The sequence below is a fragment of the Suillus subaureus genome (assembly GCF_016647635.1).
Source record: "Suillus subaureus strain MN1 chromosome Unknown BJ212scaffold_40, whole genome shotgun sequence".
Taxonomy (NCBI): Eukaryota; Fungi; Basidiomycota; class Agaricomycetes; order Boletales; family Suillaceae; genus Suillus; species Suillus subaureus.
In genome coordinates this window covers 172,387-189,902 of record NW_024538596.1, presented here as the reverse complement: position 1 = coordinate 189,902, position 17,516 = coordinate 172,387, and the positions used below count along the sequence as shown (strand labels likewise).

The 17,516-nt window shown below is 47.7% G+C and overlaps 6 protein-coding genes across 6 annotated transcripts; 3 read left to right on the top strand and 3 right to left on the bottom strand.

Annotated features, from left to right (window-relative positions):
• Positions 1-1,816: 1,816 nt before the first annotated feature.
• Positions 1,817-2,228, bottom strand: BJ212DRAFT_1206598 (uncharacterized protein; the record flags this gene model as incomplete). Its single annotated transcript, XM_041329161.1, has 2 exons — positions 1,817-2,074; positions 2,124-2,228. Coding segments are annotated over 2 exons (363 nt in total), but the record flags the coding sequence as incomplete, so codon positions are not given.
• A 1,147-nt stretch (positions 2,229-3,375) lies between these two features.
• Positions 3,376-5,605, bottom strand: BJ212DRAFT_1449154 (uncharacterized protein; the record flags this gene model as incomplete). The annotated part of the gene is made up of 9 exons (XM_041338652.1): positions 3,376-3,405; positions 3,528-3,755; positions 3,818-4,493; positions 4,555-4,687; positions 4,733-4,874; positions 4,901-5,104; positions 5,154-5,236; positions 5,291-5,427; positions 5,487-5,605. The coding sequence occupies 9 exons, from the start codon at positions 5,603-5,605 to the stop codon at positions 3,376-3,378; spliced, it is 1,752 nt and encodes a 583-aa protein (XP_041188388.1).
• A 478-nt stretch (positions 5,606-6,083) lies between these two features.
• BJ212DRAFT_1385004 (uncharacterized protein) lies at positions 6,084-7,160 on the top strand. The gene is made up of 5 exons (XM_041336788.1): positions 6,084-6,346; positions 6,402-6,559; positions 6,635-6,872; positions 6,922-6,956; positions 6,986-7,160. The coding sequence occupies exons 2-5, from the start codon at positions 6,548-6,550 to the stop codon at positions 7,091-7,093; spliced, it is 393 nt and encodes a 130-aa protein (XP_041188387.1). The 5' UTR covers positions 6,084-6,346; positions 6,402-6,547; the 3' UTR covers positions 7,094-7,160.
• A 110-nt stretch (positions 7,161-7,270) lies between these two features.
• On the top strand, positions 7,271-8,142 carry BJ212DRAFT_717166 (uncharacterized protein). The gene is made up of 6 exons (XM_041343907.1): positions 7,271-7,344; positions 7,397-7,548; positions 7,602-7,702; positions 7,751-7,756; positions 7,827-8,047; positions 8,108-8,142. Exons 2-5 carry the CDS (start codon positions 7,528-7,530, stop codon positions 7,996-7,998), a joined length of 300 nt encoding a protein of 99 aa, XP_041188386.1. The 5' UTR covers positions 7,271-7,344; positions 7,397-7,527; the 3' UTR covers positions 7,999-8,047; positions 8,108-8,142.
• A 3,034-nt stretch (positions 8,143-11,176) lies between these two features.
• On the bottom strand, positions 11,177-12,795 carry BJ212DRAFT_716597 (uncharacterized protein). The gene is made up of 3 exons (XM_041343905.1): positions 12,376-12,795; positions 12,193-12,306; positions 11,177-11,643 (listed from the first exon to the last, which is right to left on the bottom strand). Exons 1-3 carry the CDS (start codon positions 12,642-12,644, stop codon positions 11,406-11,408), a joined length of 621 nt encoding a protein of 206 aa, XP_041188385.1. The 5' UTR covers positions 12,645-12,795; the 3' UTR covers positions 11,177-11,405.
• A 2,087-nt stretch (positions 12,796-14,882) lies between these two features.
• Positions 14,883-16,956, top strand: BJ212DRAFT_716478 (uncharacterized protein). The gene is made up of 6 exons (XM_041343904.1): positions 14,883-15,171; positions 15,244-15,640; positions 15,695-15,857; positions 15,912-16,215; positions 16,279-16,527; positions 16,592-16,956. Exons 1-6 carry the CDS (start codon positions 15,007-15,009, stop codon positions 16,766-16,768), a joined length of 1,455 nt encoding a protein of 484 aa, XP_041188384.1. The 5' UTR covers positions 14,883-15,006; the 3' UTR covers positions 16,769-16,956.
• The last annotated feature ends 560 nt before the right edge of the window (positions 16,957-17,516 follow it).

Sequence of the window (17,516 nt, the reverse complement as noted above, 5' to 3'; positions counted from 1 at the left end):
ATCTGGTATGATAGTCCTGGATACTAGACGTGATTTCCGGATACTTGTTTCGCCTTTTCAGCTTCTCCATCACTAGACCGACATTCTTGCGAATCTCCCCAAGGTCAGCCGCTGAAATATCTTCCTGTTCTGCACATTCGACAATAGCAGGGAAAGCGGTGATACATTCAGCTTCATCATAAAGCTTCAAGTCCAATGCAGCCTGCCAGGCCGACTTGACAAGCGACGGGAACTGGTCGGCTGTCACTGCCTCAAACGCAGTTCCAGCTACATCTGGACTCGAAGAACGAACTCGCCCGAATATCGCAGCGAGATGGAAAGGGGCTGGTGAGTTTTCGTCGAGGTTGTTCAAGATAGAAATGCAGTATCCGATGTGTCGATCAGTGACTAGGCGTTTACACCACTCTGTGTTGGAAGTAAGAGCCATGATGAGCCGTAGGTAAGCGTCATCTCTCCAATAGTTGAAGTTGATATCGGGTTTGTCGTCTTCGCGACATCCAGCGGCACGAACAGGACAAATGGCCGTCAGAAGAGCAGGAGAGAATTTTGTGAGGAGTATCTGGCGTATATTCTCGTCTTCTATGGCGTCAATGTTGGCGAGTGCCAGTCGAGAGTCTGAAACAGCCCGTAAAGCTGCATAGCGAAGGCGACGAGGGCTGGATGAATCCATGGCAGATATGAGCGCGCGTATGTAAACAGCGTCTCGAGCACGGGTGCCAAGTCCCTTCATAGCGCTCAGTGCTAATAAAGCATCTCCCATTGCTGTGTGATCCTGGGAGCAAGACACGAGGTAGTCGACCAGCCAATCGAAATCAGCCGCCGTACGGCGATCGCCGGTCCACGTGAATTGGCCGCGCCAAATGATCGAGTCGTGGTCTGGACTGATGAATCCGTCCCCAGCTGCAGCAATCATCATGCGCAATGCAGTGCGTGCGTCTGCCCGACACCTCTCCCTCTCCCGGCCAGATAACGTTGACAGTTGGCAGGCAAAGGCCTTGCACTGGTCAAAGCTTCGTGGAAGAATGACGCTACGCCACTGATGCCAAATTCTCAACTGCTGAGAAGCAGTTCGGGTACTGGAATCATCTCCAATTGGCAGAACAGTCAGACACAAATGGTTTAAAGCTCGCCCACAGGCGACTGCTCTATCTTCTTCTGAGTGCCGGAGTCTCCCTTCAGCGTCGAAACAGGCTAAAAATGTGTCTCGAAGTCGTTGACAGTGAGACGTGATGTCTGAGTTCGGTGACCATGTCATGGTGGGAATGAGTGAAGCTGTGCTTGCAATGTCGTCTGGATCTGTGGATGTCGCAAGTACCCAACATATGGCAGATTCTGTTCTAGGGTCACCGGAAGGCTTGGGATTGAATAGTCGTTGTATGAGCCTTGAGATGGACGCTCTGATGCCGCGGAGGAAAGAGTGAAAGCTTGCGCGCAGCGTGTGCATGTCTTTGTCGTTGTTTTTAATAACCATGCTTACTGCCCACATGAATGCACCAGCCATGCGAAGTATTAAGGCAGCGGACGTTTGGAAGGGACAATCTGGGGATAAAAAGGATGCAAGGAGGGTGCACCAGTGGAAGAGGAAGCCGAGCACCGTGGTCGCAATGATGACGGATGTCATGGTCCGCTGCTGCGTCCACACGTACGAGGAGAGGGAAATTCCGAATAGCAATAACGAAATTTCTAAAAGGACCGGGAACGTTTGCAGCACGGCATCAAAATGCCACGCCTTGAGGCTGTCAAACTTTTGTTGTCTGCTCTTGCCCCGCTCCTCGAGGGATCCGCGCCCGAACCGTTTAAGCTTGTAGAAGCGAAGCCACTGCTTGCCCAAAACAGCTCCGAATGCCGCGAGAAGGCTGAATGAAAGGCTGGCATAAGCAAGAGTCTGGAACCATACTTGTCCTTTGGGATATGCAGGTGGGACGGGAAGTGGATAATTATCTGTGACAGGGGTCCCGTGGTTGTTCATTACCATCAACGTGATGATCTGCGTCAATAAAGCATTTGTAGTAGTAGCACCGCTAGGCCCCATAATGGCGATGAACGCCGTATTCACTGCAGAAAATAGGCCAGCCTAAAGACTAGTTATCACCCTGTTGCTAACGCGCGAGCTTATGGCTTACAAAAATCAGGATGATATCCATATCACCATCATAGTGCTCCAAAAACTCGTTGTCGTGTTGTGATGCGACTTTTTGGTATACCGTCCAGAATCGCGATCGCTCGTCATTTGCTCCCTTTTCCACAATGTTGGAATTTTGAAGAGTGTCGAGGATTTGCTGCAACAGCCTAAGCAGATTTTCAGCACGCGCACTGGAGGCCACCGGTCAAGCTGCTTACGGCTCAGGTAATTTGTCACTATCGAGCGTGGACTGAGCACTTGGCGAAGTAAACTTTGCATGCTGTGCAACAAAGGACTGAGATGATAGGCCCCGAACTCTAAGTTCAATTTCAGATGTGCTACAGGTACGTAAAACGCACACACTTACGGTCGAAATGTGCCATTTGCTCGAGGATAACGCATGTCGTTTGGTTCTCTGCATCCTGGTTAGCTACAGCGACATCGTGGAAGCAGGTAAACCCTACGAAAAATAAATGGTCCTACGGGCCCCTCTGTCAGGAACGAAAGCATCGGTGTCCATTGAATGATGACGGAAATTGCTGCGATCGTGTTAGTGTGTGGTCTTTTGAAGTAGCCCAATGTTGCGGCCCACCTTCAGATGCAGTAGCCTCGTTGTAGACAACGAGGCTACTATAGACGCGCCACAGTCAACCAGGCTCAACCACAGTGTATAAGATGCGATGATAACGCTCCGGTGAACATGGCTATGAATCTCATGACGCCTGCTGAGTTTTGTCGCTACCGAACACGCAGTGATCAGAACGATCTGCGGTGTGGAGTCACTGCTAAAAATAGAAACTACAATACGAAAGCAGCATGGTATAAGCACCGTATACCCTGCATTTGACGCCTTGAATTCGAATTGACAGCAATATACCAGCATTATCTTAATGACACAGCATGCTCATCGAAGCCGCAAGGCAGCCATATTGAATTGGCGCCATTCAGTGGAGACACAGCAGCGACTTGAATGAGAACGTCATGTTCTTGCGAAGGATGATCAGTATGCAATCTGCTGTGGTAGTTGGGTGGCGCTTTACTGACAGCTGGCACGACATGGGTAGTGCCTGCCTACCACTGAAAGCATAGCATTGTGGTCTGCCCATGTGTTTCGAGGATATGTCGTAATTCCGCGAACTTGTCTTGTCATCGTCTGATAGTTGTTGGAGAGTTCGTCCACAGCGTGGGGTTTCCAGTCACTGTCACACTAGACCGCAAACAGGCGGGCACGGTGACACTCCTTCCAAAGCGATTTACTCTAAGCTATTCCTCAGATTTCGCGCCTACAGAAAGTTATCCAATGAGCAGAACATCAAGGGGGTCGAGCCATTGTAAAAGTACATTCAACATCTTTGTTTTTGAAACTAGTGTTTATCATACCAGATGTCGTATTGCGTCTTCGCACCCTGAGGGACTCCAACCACACTGCCGTGTGGTACTTGATCCTTCGATATGGCCACTGCTCGATCTCTATCGACCCATCATCTAAGCGGATGACACTCCAGACACTCTCGTCGATGCGCACCAGCCGTACATTGGAAAAGACGTGGTCGATCACATTGATAACGGAACGTATCGGAAAGTTTGTCATACCAACAAACGTGAGAAGAGGAGGGACTCCGGGACGTAATTGCTATAATGAAACACATCAATGCTGCTGGCTCTTCTTGTTAATGACGGGCGTCCCCAACTCACGTTTACGAAAAGAAGAAAGTCCTCTGCGGGTGGTATCATAATCTCCATCGTGAGCGCACGAACACTCCGCGGAATAAGCCACCCTGCTAGCGAAGGAGAAAGATCTCTAGGATAAGTGATACAAAGACTGCGGAGGTTTATTAGGGAAGGTAGTACACCCCAAGCAGACGCGTCAAAACCAATGCGACGATGGTCCGCGCTAGGCACGATGAGGTGGAAGGAATGAAGATGTTTGCGATCTCTCAAGAATTCCGATATAGCGGGCACGAGGTCCCTGTCTGTGACATGCCGGTGCAGACTGACAATCTTGAGAGCAAAGTGCGTCAGAAACGGAAGTGAGGACCTATACAGGCGGAACGTCTCTGATGGAGTGCATTCCAGAACACCTGACAATGTCAGTGACTCCAGCTGGTGACCGGTGGACAAGATCTCTGAGAAGACCTGACTGTCTGCGGAAAAACAACCTTCGAACTCGATGATGGTCAAGTGGCGGATTGAGATGACATCCGTTGGAAATGTCCAGTTTGCGTTCTTGATGACCAGTGAGCGCAGGCTGTCGTGACTCTGTGATATAAAGTCGCGGGTAGACGTGCTATTCCCTCCCTCGGCTGTGACGGAGAAATGTGTGATGTGCTTGAATGGTGGGATGTTGATGTCCCCTGGACGATTAACGAGACTGTGTGGAGCGTGAACTTGCAGGCCATTTTTTAAAGGAAAGGAAGCACGAAACGACGCACTTAATGGATAAGCTATAAAGACGATGGTTTGAGGCACACATCGTTTCAAGCATACGGTTGATTAATTCATTGTTGCCCGAACAATGCGCACTGCGAAGGTTGCAGAGCTTAGGCAGAGAGTTGATTAACATTCCTAGAAGGGATTGAGACATGGTAGCATTGAAGAATGAGCACGAACCAGTCTGAAACGCCAACGTGTGCGACGTGTCCGAAACGACAGCATATACGCTTAAGCTTCTGACCTGCGAGGCAAAGACAGGATCTACGAGAATGCGGGTAAGAATATCCGCACTTCGCTGGTAGTGCCAGGCGTCGAGCTCCTGGTCATCGCGACCGCCATGGACACCCCTGCATCTGTCATCGGCTCTGGGGGTTCCGGCGACGCCGTAAAATGTAGATCGATCTCGCGGAAAATAAGCTGACTTGCGATACGAGAGAGTACATGTGGGATCGATAAAAGAGACTTGAGATCACGTTTGGGAAGATAGAGAGCAACCTCTCTCCAGACTTCCGCAGAAAACCGAGGCGGTCCATCAGGTTCCCTAATAAGCTTGACAGTATTTGCTAAAGGGCCATCATAAAAAGGTTGCTCAACTTACCATTTCTTGTCGTAGATGTTCAGATTGTATTATGGCTTTAACGTCCTGATTTGCGGGATCTGAAGATAGAACGGACAGCAAATCTGAAAGATAGTGATGTCAGTTGCACGGAGTCTAAGGGCATGCACGAATTTGACCTTGTTGTGCAGAAGTTCGGTACCCAGCTGCTAAACGGGTTTTGGCACGTAACAGGAGAGCTCTTGCAACATCTGGTGGTGGAACGCCCGAGACTTGGAGAAACGACTGAATAGCATTTTCCATGACAATTCGGGACCTTTGTGATGCACATCAAATTTAGATTTTATATAAGTAGAGTAATGGCAGAACACGTACCCTTCGGACGGCAGATGCTGCAAAGCGTGGAGCAGAACATCAGCCTTTTGAGTGTCGGATAGACATCCAGTCACATCGCGGATGCTGGCATCAAGAATGCGAGGATTAAAAACATTCATGAGGAGAGAATTTCCTTGGGACTATTGCTCCGTTAGTACGAGGTGAAAATAGAGGGCTTGAGTGCGGCCCAAAGGACTTTGTGTGGTAACTATGTTATACGCTCACTAGGTTTTTGTGGATCCAGAACCATCATGATGATCGCACGATGGTCTGAGAGTCTCGACCCGAGACGTTTTGGGACACTTTCCCAGCTATGTTCCAGAAGCGGATTGATCCAGACTTTGAAACTGCAACGCCGAATTCGACTCAGACGTGACTCAGGCCTTGGCGGTTAACTTCAGGAATGAGTTCCATCATATTGGTTGGTTCAACTTGGTACGTAATTACTTAGAGACTTGAGCGCTCGAACTCGTGACGGTTGGCACGTATTTGGTTAGATCTGATTAGTACCTGGCACTTGCTCGGCGCCCTACCATCTGCAACACTGCGCACGGAGCGCTCACTACGCGACATTGAACATTAAAAGGAGCTGCCGATCTGGTCCCTTACTATGTATATGACTTCATCTATCACTTAGACTCCATTGCTTCGACCTGCCAGCACGCCAAACATTGGACTTCGCACTCGGATTATAGGAAGTTAGTCTCTACTAATAGGAATGAAGTGCCATTTCAATTTTCAGTCCGAGTCTGGACCTTCACGCGCACGCGTGAAGATATCGAGGGAAGCGTTATCCAACTCAAGACACGCCTTAGACTAGATTCGCATGAGGATCTACTTGCGGTTCGGGAAAGGCATCTGTATGTGGTATTCCTACGTGTAATTTTGTGAATTGATATCTTGACAATGTCATAGACGTGCTCGTCAAGCGAAACTTCAAACTTCAAGCGCCACTGCATGTTTTGTCGGAAGGACAATCCCGGTCCTATGTCCTCGGCTGTTTGAACCTACTGCCCCGATGGACAGACCTTCGACCTTATTGGTGTCATAATTGTGTTGACATGGCTTTGAAGGTGTCGCAGACTCGCGCAGAAGGCAATGGTCATGCCGTACGCACACTTTGATTAGCGCCCAAAATGAGTAACAAGTATAAAAACTTCTGCACATGTAGACTCGAGCCCACAACTCTCCAGCACTCCACAATGTCGAACCATCAAGCGCTTATCGAAGCACTCTTGATGAAATCAATCCTTGGTCAAGAGCTAGTGGATACGAAGTTTCACATATTCTCAGGCCGCTCAGCACATCCACGTAAAGTCATCCGACTCCAAGCCTTGTCCGCCAACGACGTTGTTCTGACAGCGCGCTCCGAATTTTTTGCCCAACGTAAGTTTTTTCTTGTGAATATGGTGAGCGAGCTCATTAGAGTCGACAGTACTGTCCAGAGCGAGGTCCCCTGACGCCACATTTGTCGACTTCGATGGTGGCTCGCATTCGAGGATGGCATGACACTTGATGACTACGGATACGCATCTGACAGCGATCTTGAAGATGAAGAAGAGGTCAAAGCTAGTCAGACCCCTCCCAGTGATCTCAAGGGTGAGTGATTTAAAACAATATCAGCAACGTAATTCTCGATATTTCTCGCAAGGAAACACCAACGAATCAGATGATGACGATGATGATGATGATGACGACGACGACATGACGAAGATTTACTGGTTGTGGCGGACGCTAGGTCCGAAATCGACGCCCTAACCATCCCACTACAGGCAGCACCGCCCATCGCCCCAATTCAACATAAACCACGAGTCGTCAACTGCCGGAACATACTCGTGCGAGACACGGCCTTTAGGACGTAAGTTGCATGTCATCACAATCGTGGCGGGCCTTTAATTTCGTATATGCAGATTCAAAGCGCTCTTGCTGTATCTGTATACGGACAAGATCGTCTTTCTCTCCACTCAAGTCTCAGGGACCGTCCAGAACTGACGTGGAGACCCCAAAACCTAGCACTTCGTGGCCTTGCTCACCAAAGTCGATGTATCGTTTAGCCTCCATGGTTCAAGTAAATTTACCTGGTGTTCTCCACATATACTAATACACAATTGTCAGGTTCGACTCGACAGTCTTCGTGACCAAGCTTTGCGTGCAATACATCGTAGTTTGGATGCGGGGAATATTCTGCAAGAACTTTCTTCTCCATTTACATCCAAGTTGGTCATTTTTTGATCAGGCCATAGCAGTGTTAATCAGCTTTGCAGTGTCAGGTATGCCGCCATCTTGCAAATGAATGTAGAAGTCCTACTCCAGCATATCGCTTCCGTTCCTGTCATCCAGAATATCCCTTCGCTGCTCAGGAGGATTGCTGACTCGCAATTGCCCCATGGAGCAGACATTGTCATTGATCTGTACCAGAAATCTCTGCTGCGGTACCATCCTCGGGCGCTTGCACTTGCGAATATGCCGATCGAGAGCACGCCGCCTCCTCAGAGTACTACCGGTGACTTAAAATCCGGCAAAAGTAATAGCAAGAAGAAGAAGAAACAGTAGTGTCTAGTGTAAGTTTTCATTGTATATATTGTTTCTGAATCTCGCTGTCGATCTTGCTGTCGCAATAGATTAATTTATGGAGAATGTTAACTGCACGACACTCAGTCAGTCAAACACAGAAGGGTCACCTCCTTCGAAGATGGTTGCTATTAATTGATTCATCGTCTGGATGAACCTGCTCGAGTTTCTATGCATGAGATTGTAGACTTGTGACCAGCCCGCGGCAACCTGGTTCGAGGCTATCAAACCATTCAAGAAGGAAGGCAGTCAACGTCTCGCATATTTCCTCTTGAATGTTCTGGTACGGGGCACTACGATGGACCACACTTGAAATGAATGATCCAGATACGAAGCCAAGGTTGACCCGTCGAGCTCGGTCCCGCTGAACAGCGTCCATATCTTGGACTTGCATTTTGCTTTGCCCTCATAGATTCAGTGAGATCATGTATAGACCGATATAACTTACTCGAAGGTCCGTTGGGTGTTACGGGCCATTCCCATCGCTAACATTGCGACAACCACTCTCGTTTCGTCACACCCCCCACCAGTCAGGATATATAACGTCGCGTAGCGTGTAACTTGCTTACACTAATGAATCTGTATGTCAAGAATAATCATCACAACCTGAAAGGGAACGACTGTCTTCATGTAAAGTCGTTAGACGTTTCAGCCTGCCATATGGTGCAAGTATGGTGGCTAGCACCAGTAGAGATATTTTGCAACATTAAATAACTTACATACCACGACGATAACACTGCCCAGACCCGCACTATTCGAACACACAGTAAACAAGTACTACGACGAAACTTGAAATAAATACAAACGAATTCTCCTGCACTCTGCGGACTACCCGACAAGTGTACATTATATCGAAGATCTCCCGTGTTACACACTACTGCTGGTCGTCACATGGACGCGCTCCTGGAAAGCAATTGAAGTCATAGCGGTTGTTGTATCGGAGTCGGCTACGAGCTTGGCGTGATATTCTCGAACGTCAAGGATGAGGCGTGGTCCTAGCACAAATATTTGCACGAACACCAATATCTGAGCAAGACCAAGATAAGTCTGAGATTCCAGGGAGTATGGGTCCTAGAGAAATGACGAATTATGGCTGTATGCAGAGGTTAATGACAGATCAGCATACCGCTGAGAGTGTTGGAGAAAATAAACCGATATGGAAGCAAGCAATGGCAACAAAGCTAACACGTGCAGAACGTGAGTGGAAAAGGAGAGCCGAATTCAAATTATGAGCTCACCTTGCAAAGTAACTAACGTGGGTTTGCATTAATACCGTAAAACAGTCCTCGATAATACCTCTTGTTGAGCCTTTTCGCAGTTCACGGAAGTGCTTTACGGCAATCCAAACTGCGAGACACAGTGCAAGGACCTCCCATACAGTGCCAAGTATCCAAGTCATGGAACCCAGAAATAGAATTTTTCCTGTATAGTCAATAATGCACTGGTAAGTGCCGGAGAGAATGAGTTCCTCTGTGTCAATGAGCCTGATGCACTTAATTATCTCATCCATAATTAAATCTTACCCCCTGAATAGTGCATCATCGTGATTATGAGTATCCCTGCGTTGCTGATTCTGATGGCCAGAAAGATGACAACGAGAAATATCAGCACCTTTCTAGATCGCTGATACATGGCGTGTAACCGAACAATCATGATGACTTGCATGATGTTTCAGTCAAGTCAATATCATGGATGTGTATAGCTCACCGCCCAGTATTACATCTACAACTTCACTTATCCAATCAAGTGTGATGTTTATAATAAGGCCTGACAAATCCAGCAACATTGATTATCAGCCTCGGAGGACCACAGACTCGAGACAAACTCACAGCTGTGGGAGTTGTTATATTGAACCAACAGATTGCTTGAGAATCTCGTTCACCTCTGCATGGTAGTTCAGTTGTTTGGACGGGAATAGAAGGCATCGGTGTAGAATGCTCACTGCATCTGTCTCCGAAATTGTTGGAACACCGACTGTATGTCGCCTGTCATAAGAAAGAAACAGGGCCTGTGCGGGGGGACATACCCAACATGACCATCCTGATCGTGAGAGAATGAGCAACATCAATGGCTTAAACTTCCAAACGTACACAGCATATCCTATTCCAGCATAGCGCACCTAGGATATTTTGAAGTCAACAGGGGTTGGACTTGCTAAGCGTAAATATTAAAACACAAGGCACATACACTGAGATAGAGAAAAGTCATCAGGGACCAGCGTTGCCTCTGCCACAAACAAGTTGTATTTTCACGTCGTTCCTTTGATATGGGAGTCTACTCACCCATATCAGTTCAACCTGCAACACAATTCTAAGCGAGTTAGCTGCCTGGTAATGGATCGACCTACCTCTTGTCCAAACGTAAGTGCTGGAAAAACTGTAAAGATATCAACAGTTTTTCCATACTCAATTTTCCTCACCCCAATCGTACATTATCACAGCATAGCTAACAACTGCGAAATGGCAGCGAAGGTCAGTCACTGGTATCATACGGCTGACTCTCCACGAACCTACAAAATAGCTGCCAACGAGACTCGCATTGATGAGTGGCCACCAACTGGGATCATTCGAGACTAGGGTCATACTATTAGAGGATGGAGGTGAGCAAGCAGGGGAACTCAGTGGACGTACAATGATCGCGTTCGTGCTTGATATACCACAAGCCAGTGCTTACATCGCCGACGAAGTGTTTCAGCATAAATCCTAAAGTAGAAAAGGAATATGCATCCAGGGAAACCAATGGGATCAAAGTAACGGTTGTTGGTGAAATCGCAAAGCAGTGACTTGGACGGAATGTTTGAACGCCGCATGCAAAAGACCGGAGAACTGTTTGTCATTTCGGCAACGTGCCGTGGCGTTGCAGTGCGGTCTTCGAAGTATTCTTTTGGTATTCGGTATTCTTGCTACAGTCAAGTGACCTCGGCCCGTTAATAACGCCATGTGGCTCATTGATCCGACACAGACATCGTGGGACACATGTCACTGGTTTATACCTGTGTCACAATTGACAGTGTCTGCCACGACCTTACTTCTGAGTCATGTGCGCGTTGATTAGTACTAATGCGCTCAAAAGTACATACACGCACCAATACTATCAAATTCCCTGTAATAAAACACGATCGACATGTAGCGACGAGGGAAGTCGTGCAAAGACAGTAGGAGGTTGTACAGAGAAGGGGGAAAAGGCGCGGTTGTACAAAAGAGGAAAGGGTTGTTGTGCAAAGAAAGAAAGATCAAGTGATGTGGACAGGAACGGAGGTAATAGGAATGAAAGCGATGACGAATGGGCAGTGATGATACATGCTTGAATGCGAAGTTAATAAATATGTGATGACTCCAGTTTGGTGGTTCATAAGCAATGGATGCACTGGCGAATAGACAGATCAAGGTCGAGCTCGAGCTCGAGGAGCAAATAACCGGTTGGAAGAGGGAGAATTAGGGAAATCTCCCGTTCGTTGAAAAGTGAATTTCCTCCATCCATGAAAAAACCGCGTCCCAGGGAGATACAGAGACCGATATTGATGAGATAAAGAAACCGGAAAATAGGGTGTGAACTGCGCGTTTCGTGACACAAGTGAGAATGAGAGCTGAGGAGAACGAATGAGTGTGTAAGCGTGCATTATGACGCATAATAGCGAACGAATGAGCGGATGTGTGGGCATCCTAAGAAATAAAGGATAAAATATGGATTGCCAGGATATATAAAGTGAGGGACATGTGAGACATACCTTTGACGATCGGAAAACGAAAAAGACCGGTCAGGAGCGAAGGGATGAACGAGACGGGCAGAAGAAATAGGCGGGAGGTCAAAGTGTGGAGTGGAGGCGAATAGGACGAACAGAAATGAAAGCTCGCAAACAAAATATCGAAGCCAGGACAGTGTCAAAAAGGCGACAGCAAGAGAAGATTAAGAAAAATAAGCAACTTGTGGACGGTGAACAAAAAGACGCAAAGTAAGAAAAATGTCATACAGAAAATTGAGGAAAGAAAGAAATCAAAGGACTCGTCAGATGAAGGAGATAGAGCGATCGTGAAAACATAGAAGTAAATCCAACGTGACATACAAAAATGAAGTCAGAGGGGATGGAGCAATCAAAAATAAAGCATCAAAGATAAGATAAGAAACGTCTGCTCACACTGGACACCGGAGTTCAGGACCGAACCTCGAGGGGTTTCGCACGAGGTTGCGGTGGATGAGCCTTGGCTTCGTCTTCGGTTCCTGGATCCTTCTTCTTTGCCTTGGGTTTCGCCTTCGGCACGGACACAGGCAAGGCAGGTGTAAAGAGCGAGATGGTTGTTGCAGTAGTCTCTACGCTCACCATCGAAAATTCATTATCATTATCCGACAAGCTAGAGGAAACCTTGGGCAGTGAAAAAGCGCCCTGCCCGACTCGCGTTTCCTAGTCAGATCCTTGTGCACAGGCGATGTAGTAGTAATTTGCGTCGATGCCAAAACTGGCAGGGTCCGTCGTGTATGCACATCTGAGGACGCGATTAACGACCACGAAGGTTTCCTCGTACGGGGTTTCTTCGCACGTTGAGAACGTGCTTTCTCCTCTTCGTCAGAGGAGACGGATAGGGAAAGCATGTGTCCCTAGGCTGCCTGATATACATAGCTGCATGATTGTGGTGGTGGGTAACACTCGAGGTTTATATGGGGGTGTCTTTGGCAGGAGATTAGGAATAAAGCGGGGATTTTTTTTCATAGGACGTTGACACTCTTCGTTGACGGTGTCCTTGTATTAGCAGGCCGTATAGGGACTTTCTTGACCTTTATACCAACGGTAGCTGCGTCAGGATACCCTCCGCTACAGCGAAATTCGGTAGCCTTCAACAGATTCTCGCCGTCACCTTCCGGGTCCGCGCGCATGTCACAGAAGCTTGTGAGGGTCAACGTGGACGATTTATGCAGAAACGGGAATGCCAAAGGTAGAATTCGAATTCGAGGACGTAGTGGATTGCTCTGAGAGGCATTAAGTGTTGATGAGCTGGGTGCCGAGGGAGTAAGGGAATGTTCCGTTGGACGATGCAAATGAGCAGGACGTAGGTACAGGTGGTGGAAAGTGTGCTCGTGTCGTTACAGACGGTGCAAAAGGCTGAGTATAATGAGATAAGGGGACAGAGCGTAGGGAGGGACAAACCGAGCAATGCTCTCATCATGGTAGGTTGAAGTACATCTGGAAGTATCATTTCGTTCAGCACATTTGCTCAAATCTGCCGGATGATGTACATTGCCGTTGAGAAAGATGATGTCCTCGTCAATAATAAACTTCCACCGCTCCTCCATTGCTCTTGCACGGACCAGGTCGAGCAATTTAGCGCACGTCACGGTAACAGGATTGGGCTAGTCATTTGGGCCGTTGGCAGTAGTGTAATCTTGTCAAGAAGGTTCAGAGGTGGAATTGAGCCGTTGAAAGGCATAATAAGATGAGAAAGTAGCATATCCAAGGTCTCAGGCGAATTTTGAGTCAGTCACTTGACGAAAATCAAAATTCAACTCACCCTCCAAGCAACCTGACCTCATCCTCCTTCCACTCTGCGCTAAGGTCGTCAAAGTCATAGTTTGAGCTATTCCATAATTACAACTGTTCCTAGTTGGGGCTGGAGGCGAAATGAAAATATGAGACGCAACTGAGCCACGAGAAGGAGTCCGTAGAGCAGTAGAAACGAAAGAACTTGTTGAAAGATGCGGTCTGATAACTGAAGGAATACTAGGTGGAGCAGAGGGAGAAACAAGAGTGCTGAACGTTGAGTTGGACTTGGAGAACTTCGAATATGGCTCTGCAATGCATTGAGCACTGATGAACTAGGCATCGAGGGAGCACGTGAATGTCCTGTTGGACGACGCAAGTGAGCAGGGTGCTGGTGAACAGACTGTGGCCCTGGAAGCGGAATATTTATGCCTACCGTGAATGAGGGGGGATCCCATCGACCGATCTCAGGCTGATCAGTCACCATAACCAGTATTCAAACATTCATACTCTGCGCCTTTCCCAGCTATCGCTATTATACATTTCTGAGTGTGTTGCACGTCTCGTACATTTGAAATACCATCGCGATATGACATAACTCATTTAGTAATATACCTTATCATTAAAATAAAACCCAATGAATTCAACTGTAGAGCTCTTACATAATATTAATTTAAATGTCGCAGCGCTAAGTCCACACCTCCATCTGACCAGTACCGTGAACGAGTGTCAATTTTGCACCCTCGGAAACAAGGTAGGCCATACCCTAATTCTTGGGATCCTATCCGATTCGTGAGCGATTCCGAAAGTAAATAAATGATCTTTGTGCCAAACGCATGGTATTCCCAAGTAAGTCATGTTCTACTGCAACTAGCTACCGAGCTTCTTCATGACTCCGTACCCTAGTCTCATCCCCATTGACAATGGTGCATGCGGATCTGTTCGGATGGATCTCTTATCTACGGTCGTGGTCATGGTTTAGCTTGAATGACGCAGCAGAAAAGTGATCGATAGTGGCCAGCTATGTAGGTTGCAGACGTCTGATTCCATGTTTCTGATCGATCTTTTTCCGCAGTCACGTTATACTCTTCTCTACTTCTATTATTATATGGCGCCTGCCACTTGGTTCATCGGCGCTTCAACGTTTCAACGCTCAGTGGCAGGTATGCTCTTTGGATGTGTCTTTTATTCCTACTTAGGACAGCCATCATGCATCATGCACGCCCCTTAGATTGTTCATCGTTGAATCTGGGAGATTTCTAGGATAATGCGGACACTCACCCGGGATGGTCTTCACATAATGCAACGCCGTATTATCGCGATGAATACCCTTCGGTTTTCCAAACTTTCGAGAAGCCCGATGCCCTCCGGTTTCTGGTTTGATCGATAAGATACATATGTACTCTCTCACCTATTTAATCTTCCCTAGGGATTTTCATCCTCGTTATCTTCACATCCGAGTACTAATTACTGGACCAAATGGATGATCTTCAGTATTCTCTCGATCTTTTCAAACATCTAGGACGTCGCTCAGTCTTACCTTTGGTTTCGCGCCCTATTTCTACGATATGCCAAGCTGCAGCGACTGGCGACCTTCCTGACCTGAATAACGTTCAAGGCGACGCGATTTATCTCTTTCCTAAAGTAAATGACCCGTTCAATTAGCTCTTCTTTCAAGCATCCTCAAACATGTCCGCTGACGATTTATTTTAACAGAATGCCGAGAACTTCGTATTTTTCAGGATCAACAACGTAACATCGTTCAGAACTGCTCTGTGGTCCTTTAAGCCAACGACTGCGGAAGACGTGAAAAATAATCTTATCTCGATCGCTGTGGCAAAAGCAAACGCTCGTGATGCAAGCAGTGTCCCGACAGTCGATATCGCGCAATACCAGATTTCATTCAGCCGTGCCGGCCTGTATTTCCTCGGCGTGAACGAGGGCACTGGAGATGTTCGCTTCGATAAGCGCTGCATGAATGACGACAAGGAACTCATTGGCGATACAAAACAATGGGACCCTATGTTTGTCAAAGCAACACCTGACCCGGTGAACGGATCAGTGCGTAATGATACCGGAGCTCTGCATGGCGTCATCACTGTCGCCGGAAGTAGTGAGTACTTATTATTTTGAAGGAATTGACCTTCTTGATGCACGTTTGGTGAAGGCGCCGAGACTTGCACCAAAGCTTCACACGATGTCATAGACCTATTTGGCTCATCGATAACGGTTGCCGGCGGCAAGCCAGTGGAAGGAAGGGCTCGACCACCCCCCTACAAAGGGCATGAGCATTTCGGCTTTCGAGATGGGATCTCCCAACCTTGTCTACGGTGAGTATTTTCCAGACGTCGCGTTTGTACAATAGGACTTCAACATTCCATCAGGGGCCTCGTTATTCCTCGCGCTGGCCAGGTTCAAGTTGATCCTGGGGTGATTATAATGGGTTATCCAGGCGATCCTGTACGGGACAATCCGACTACCAAAGTGAAACGTCCGGCCTGGACCAAGGATGGGACGATTTTGGTATTCAGGAAGCTTGAGCAATCTGTTATCTCTTTCGAGGATTACGTGCAAAGGAATGGACCCCGTTGGCGCGAGTTCATTCCCGGAGGCGATATATCTCCTCCACTCAACAAACAAGAAGCTGAAGATCTCTTTGGGGCACGGTTTATTGGGAGGTGGAAATCGGTGCGATACAGCAACGCTCTTTACACTCGTGCATTGGGCTCATTGAACACACGTTTGTGACAGGGCGCACCCCTTGCTAAATGCCCCTTCCGCGACAACCAAAAAATGGCGCTTGACCCGGACCTCATCAATGACTTTGACTACGTCGTTCGCGATAACCCGAATATATCACAATATGAACCTAGTGATTATCACTGCCCATTCACTGCACACACGCGCAAGATCGCGCCACGTAATTTGAATCCTTTCATCGATGCTAAATTCCTCGGATCGGGTTCACTCGTACGTGCAGGGCTTCCGTATGGCGACGAGGTGAGAAAATTCAGACATTGTGCCATTATTGCTCCTCCTGATGTGTGCTGTCTCCTTCCCCCAGGTTACTGATCAAGAACGACGCGATGTAGCAAGCGGAAGCGATGAGTTACCTCGCGGGCTTCTGTTCAATTGCTATATGTCCGACTTGGACTCAGGATTCGTTCGTCATATGATTGGATACGCGAGAAATGATTACTGGCCCATGACGTCCCTGGTACCACAGAAGAAGGGTAACTAATTTAAAGAAGTCCTTCGCCTGTATGCCACTCTAACTAATAGATTCCAATTTCGGTTAGGTCAGGACCCTGTCATTGGTAGCCCGCCTGTGTACAGACCTGCTCAACTCGAAAGCACATCTCCCTTAGTAAATTCCGGGGATAAAGTCGACCTACAACTCGCCGATGCGGATGGTGCGGCGTTCGAGGTGTGCGGATTCGCTAAGGTTACCCCTAAGGGTGTGATTCCCCCACCTGGTGAACCAAACCCTTACTTCGTTAGTGCGAGGGGAGGAGAATACTTTTTTGTTCCTTCTGTCTCGACCTTGAAAAGTTGGGCTAGCGCAACCACTACTACGACGTAGGTTCTTCCTTCTTTCTGATGTCAATTCATTGATTGGTCTTTTCACCGGCAGCATTTTAGAAACTGCTGACGTCGACGCAACAGCCGAAGATGCCAGCAAGAATTTATATGGCCGTTTGTCATCCTCTGGTCAGGTTAACACCTTCACTGTTGAGGACATATACGTCGCGAATGAGCACGGTGACAAGAATGTTCAAATCTGTCTCAACGCAGAACAGATGGACGACAATACGACATCCCAGATCAAAGAGGTCAGTCTTCCGATTTCCGTTGGCCCTGCTAGATATGACAGCTGGTGCAGGTTACTGGTTTCCGTCTCAAACGCGAGTGCTGCCAGGGTGGGACACTGGCAATGAGTTCAAAGATACAGCCCGTTAGCCTCAGCCAGGTATGTAATTTTCTCTTGC

Coding starts and splice junctions, on each gene's coding strand:
- BJ212DRAFT_1385004 (XM_041336788.1), top strand. Junction 6,873..6,921: donor CTCCGAATTTTTTGCCCAAC/GTAAGTTTTTTC, acceptor TAGAGTCGACAG/TACTGTCCAGAGCGAGGTCC. Junction 6,957..6,985: donor GGTCCCCTGACGCCACATTT/GTCGACTTCGAT, acceptor CTCGCATTCGAG/GATGGCATGACACTTGATGA.
- BJ212DRAFT_717166 (XM_041343907.1), top strand. CDS start 7,528: ATGTATCGTTTAGCCTCCATG. Junction 7,549..7,601: donor TGTATCGTTTAGCCTCCATG/GTTCAAGTAAAT, acceptor CACAATTGTCAG/GTTCGACTCGACAGTCTTCG.
- BJ212DRAFT_716597 (XM_041343905.1), bottom strand. CDS start 12,644: ATGCTTTCCCTATCCGTCTCCTCTGACGAAGAGGAGAAAGCACGTTCT. Junction 12,307..12,375: donor ATGATAATGAATTTTCGATG/GTGAGCGTAGAG, acceptor TCCGTGCCGAAG/GCGAAACCCAAGGCAAAGAA. Junction 11,644..12,192: donor CCTGAACTCCGGTGTCCAGT/GTGAGCAGACGT, acceptor CGTTCTCCTCAG/CTCTCATTCTCACTTGTGTC.
- BJ212DRAFT_716478 (XM_041343904.1), top strand. CDS start 15,007: ATGGATGATCTTCAGTATTCTCTCGATCTTTTCAAACATCTAGGACGT. Junction 16,216..16,278: donor TTATTGGGAGGTGGAAATCG/GTGCGATACAGC, acceptor CGTTTGTGACAG/GGCGCACCCCTTGCTAAATG. Junction 16,528..16,591: donor GGCTTCCGTATGGCGACGAG/GTGAGAAAATTC, acceptor TCCTTCCCCCAG/GTTACTGATCAAGAACGACG.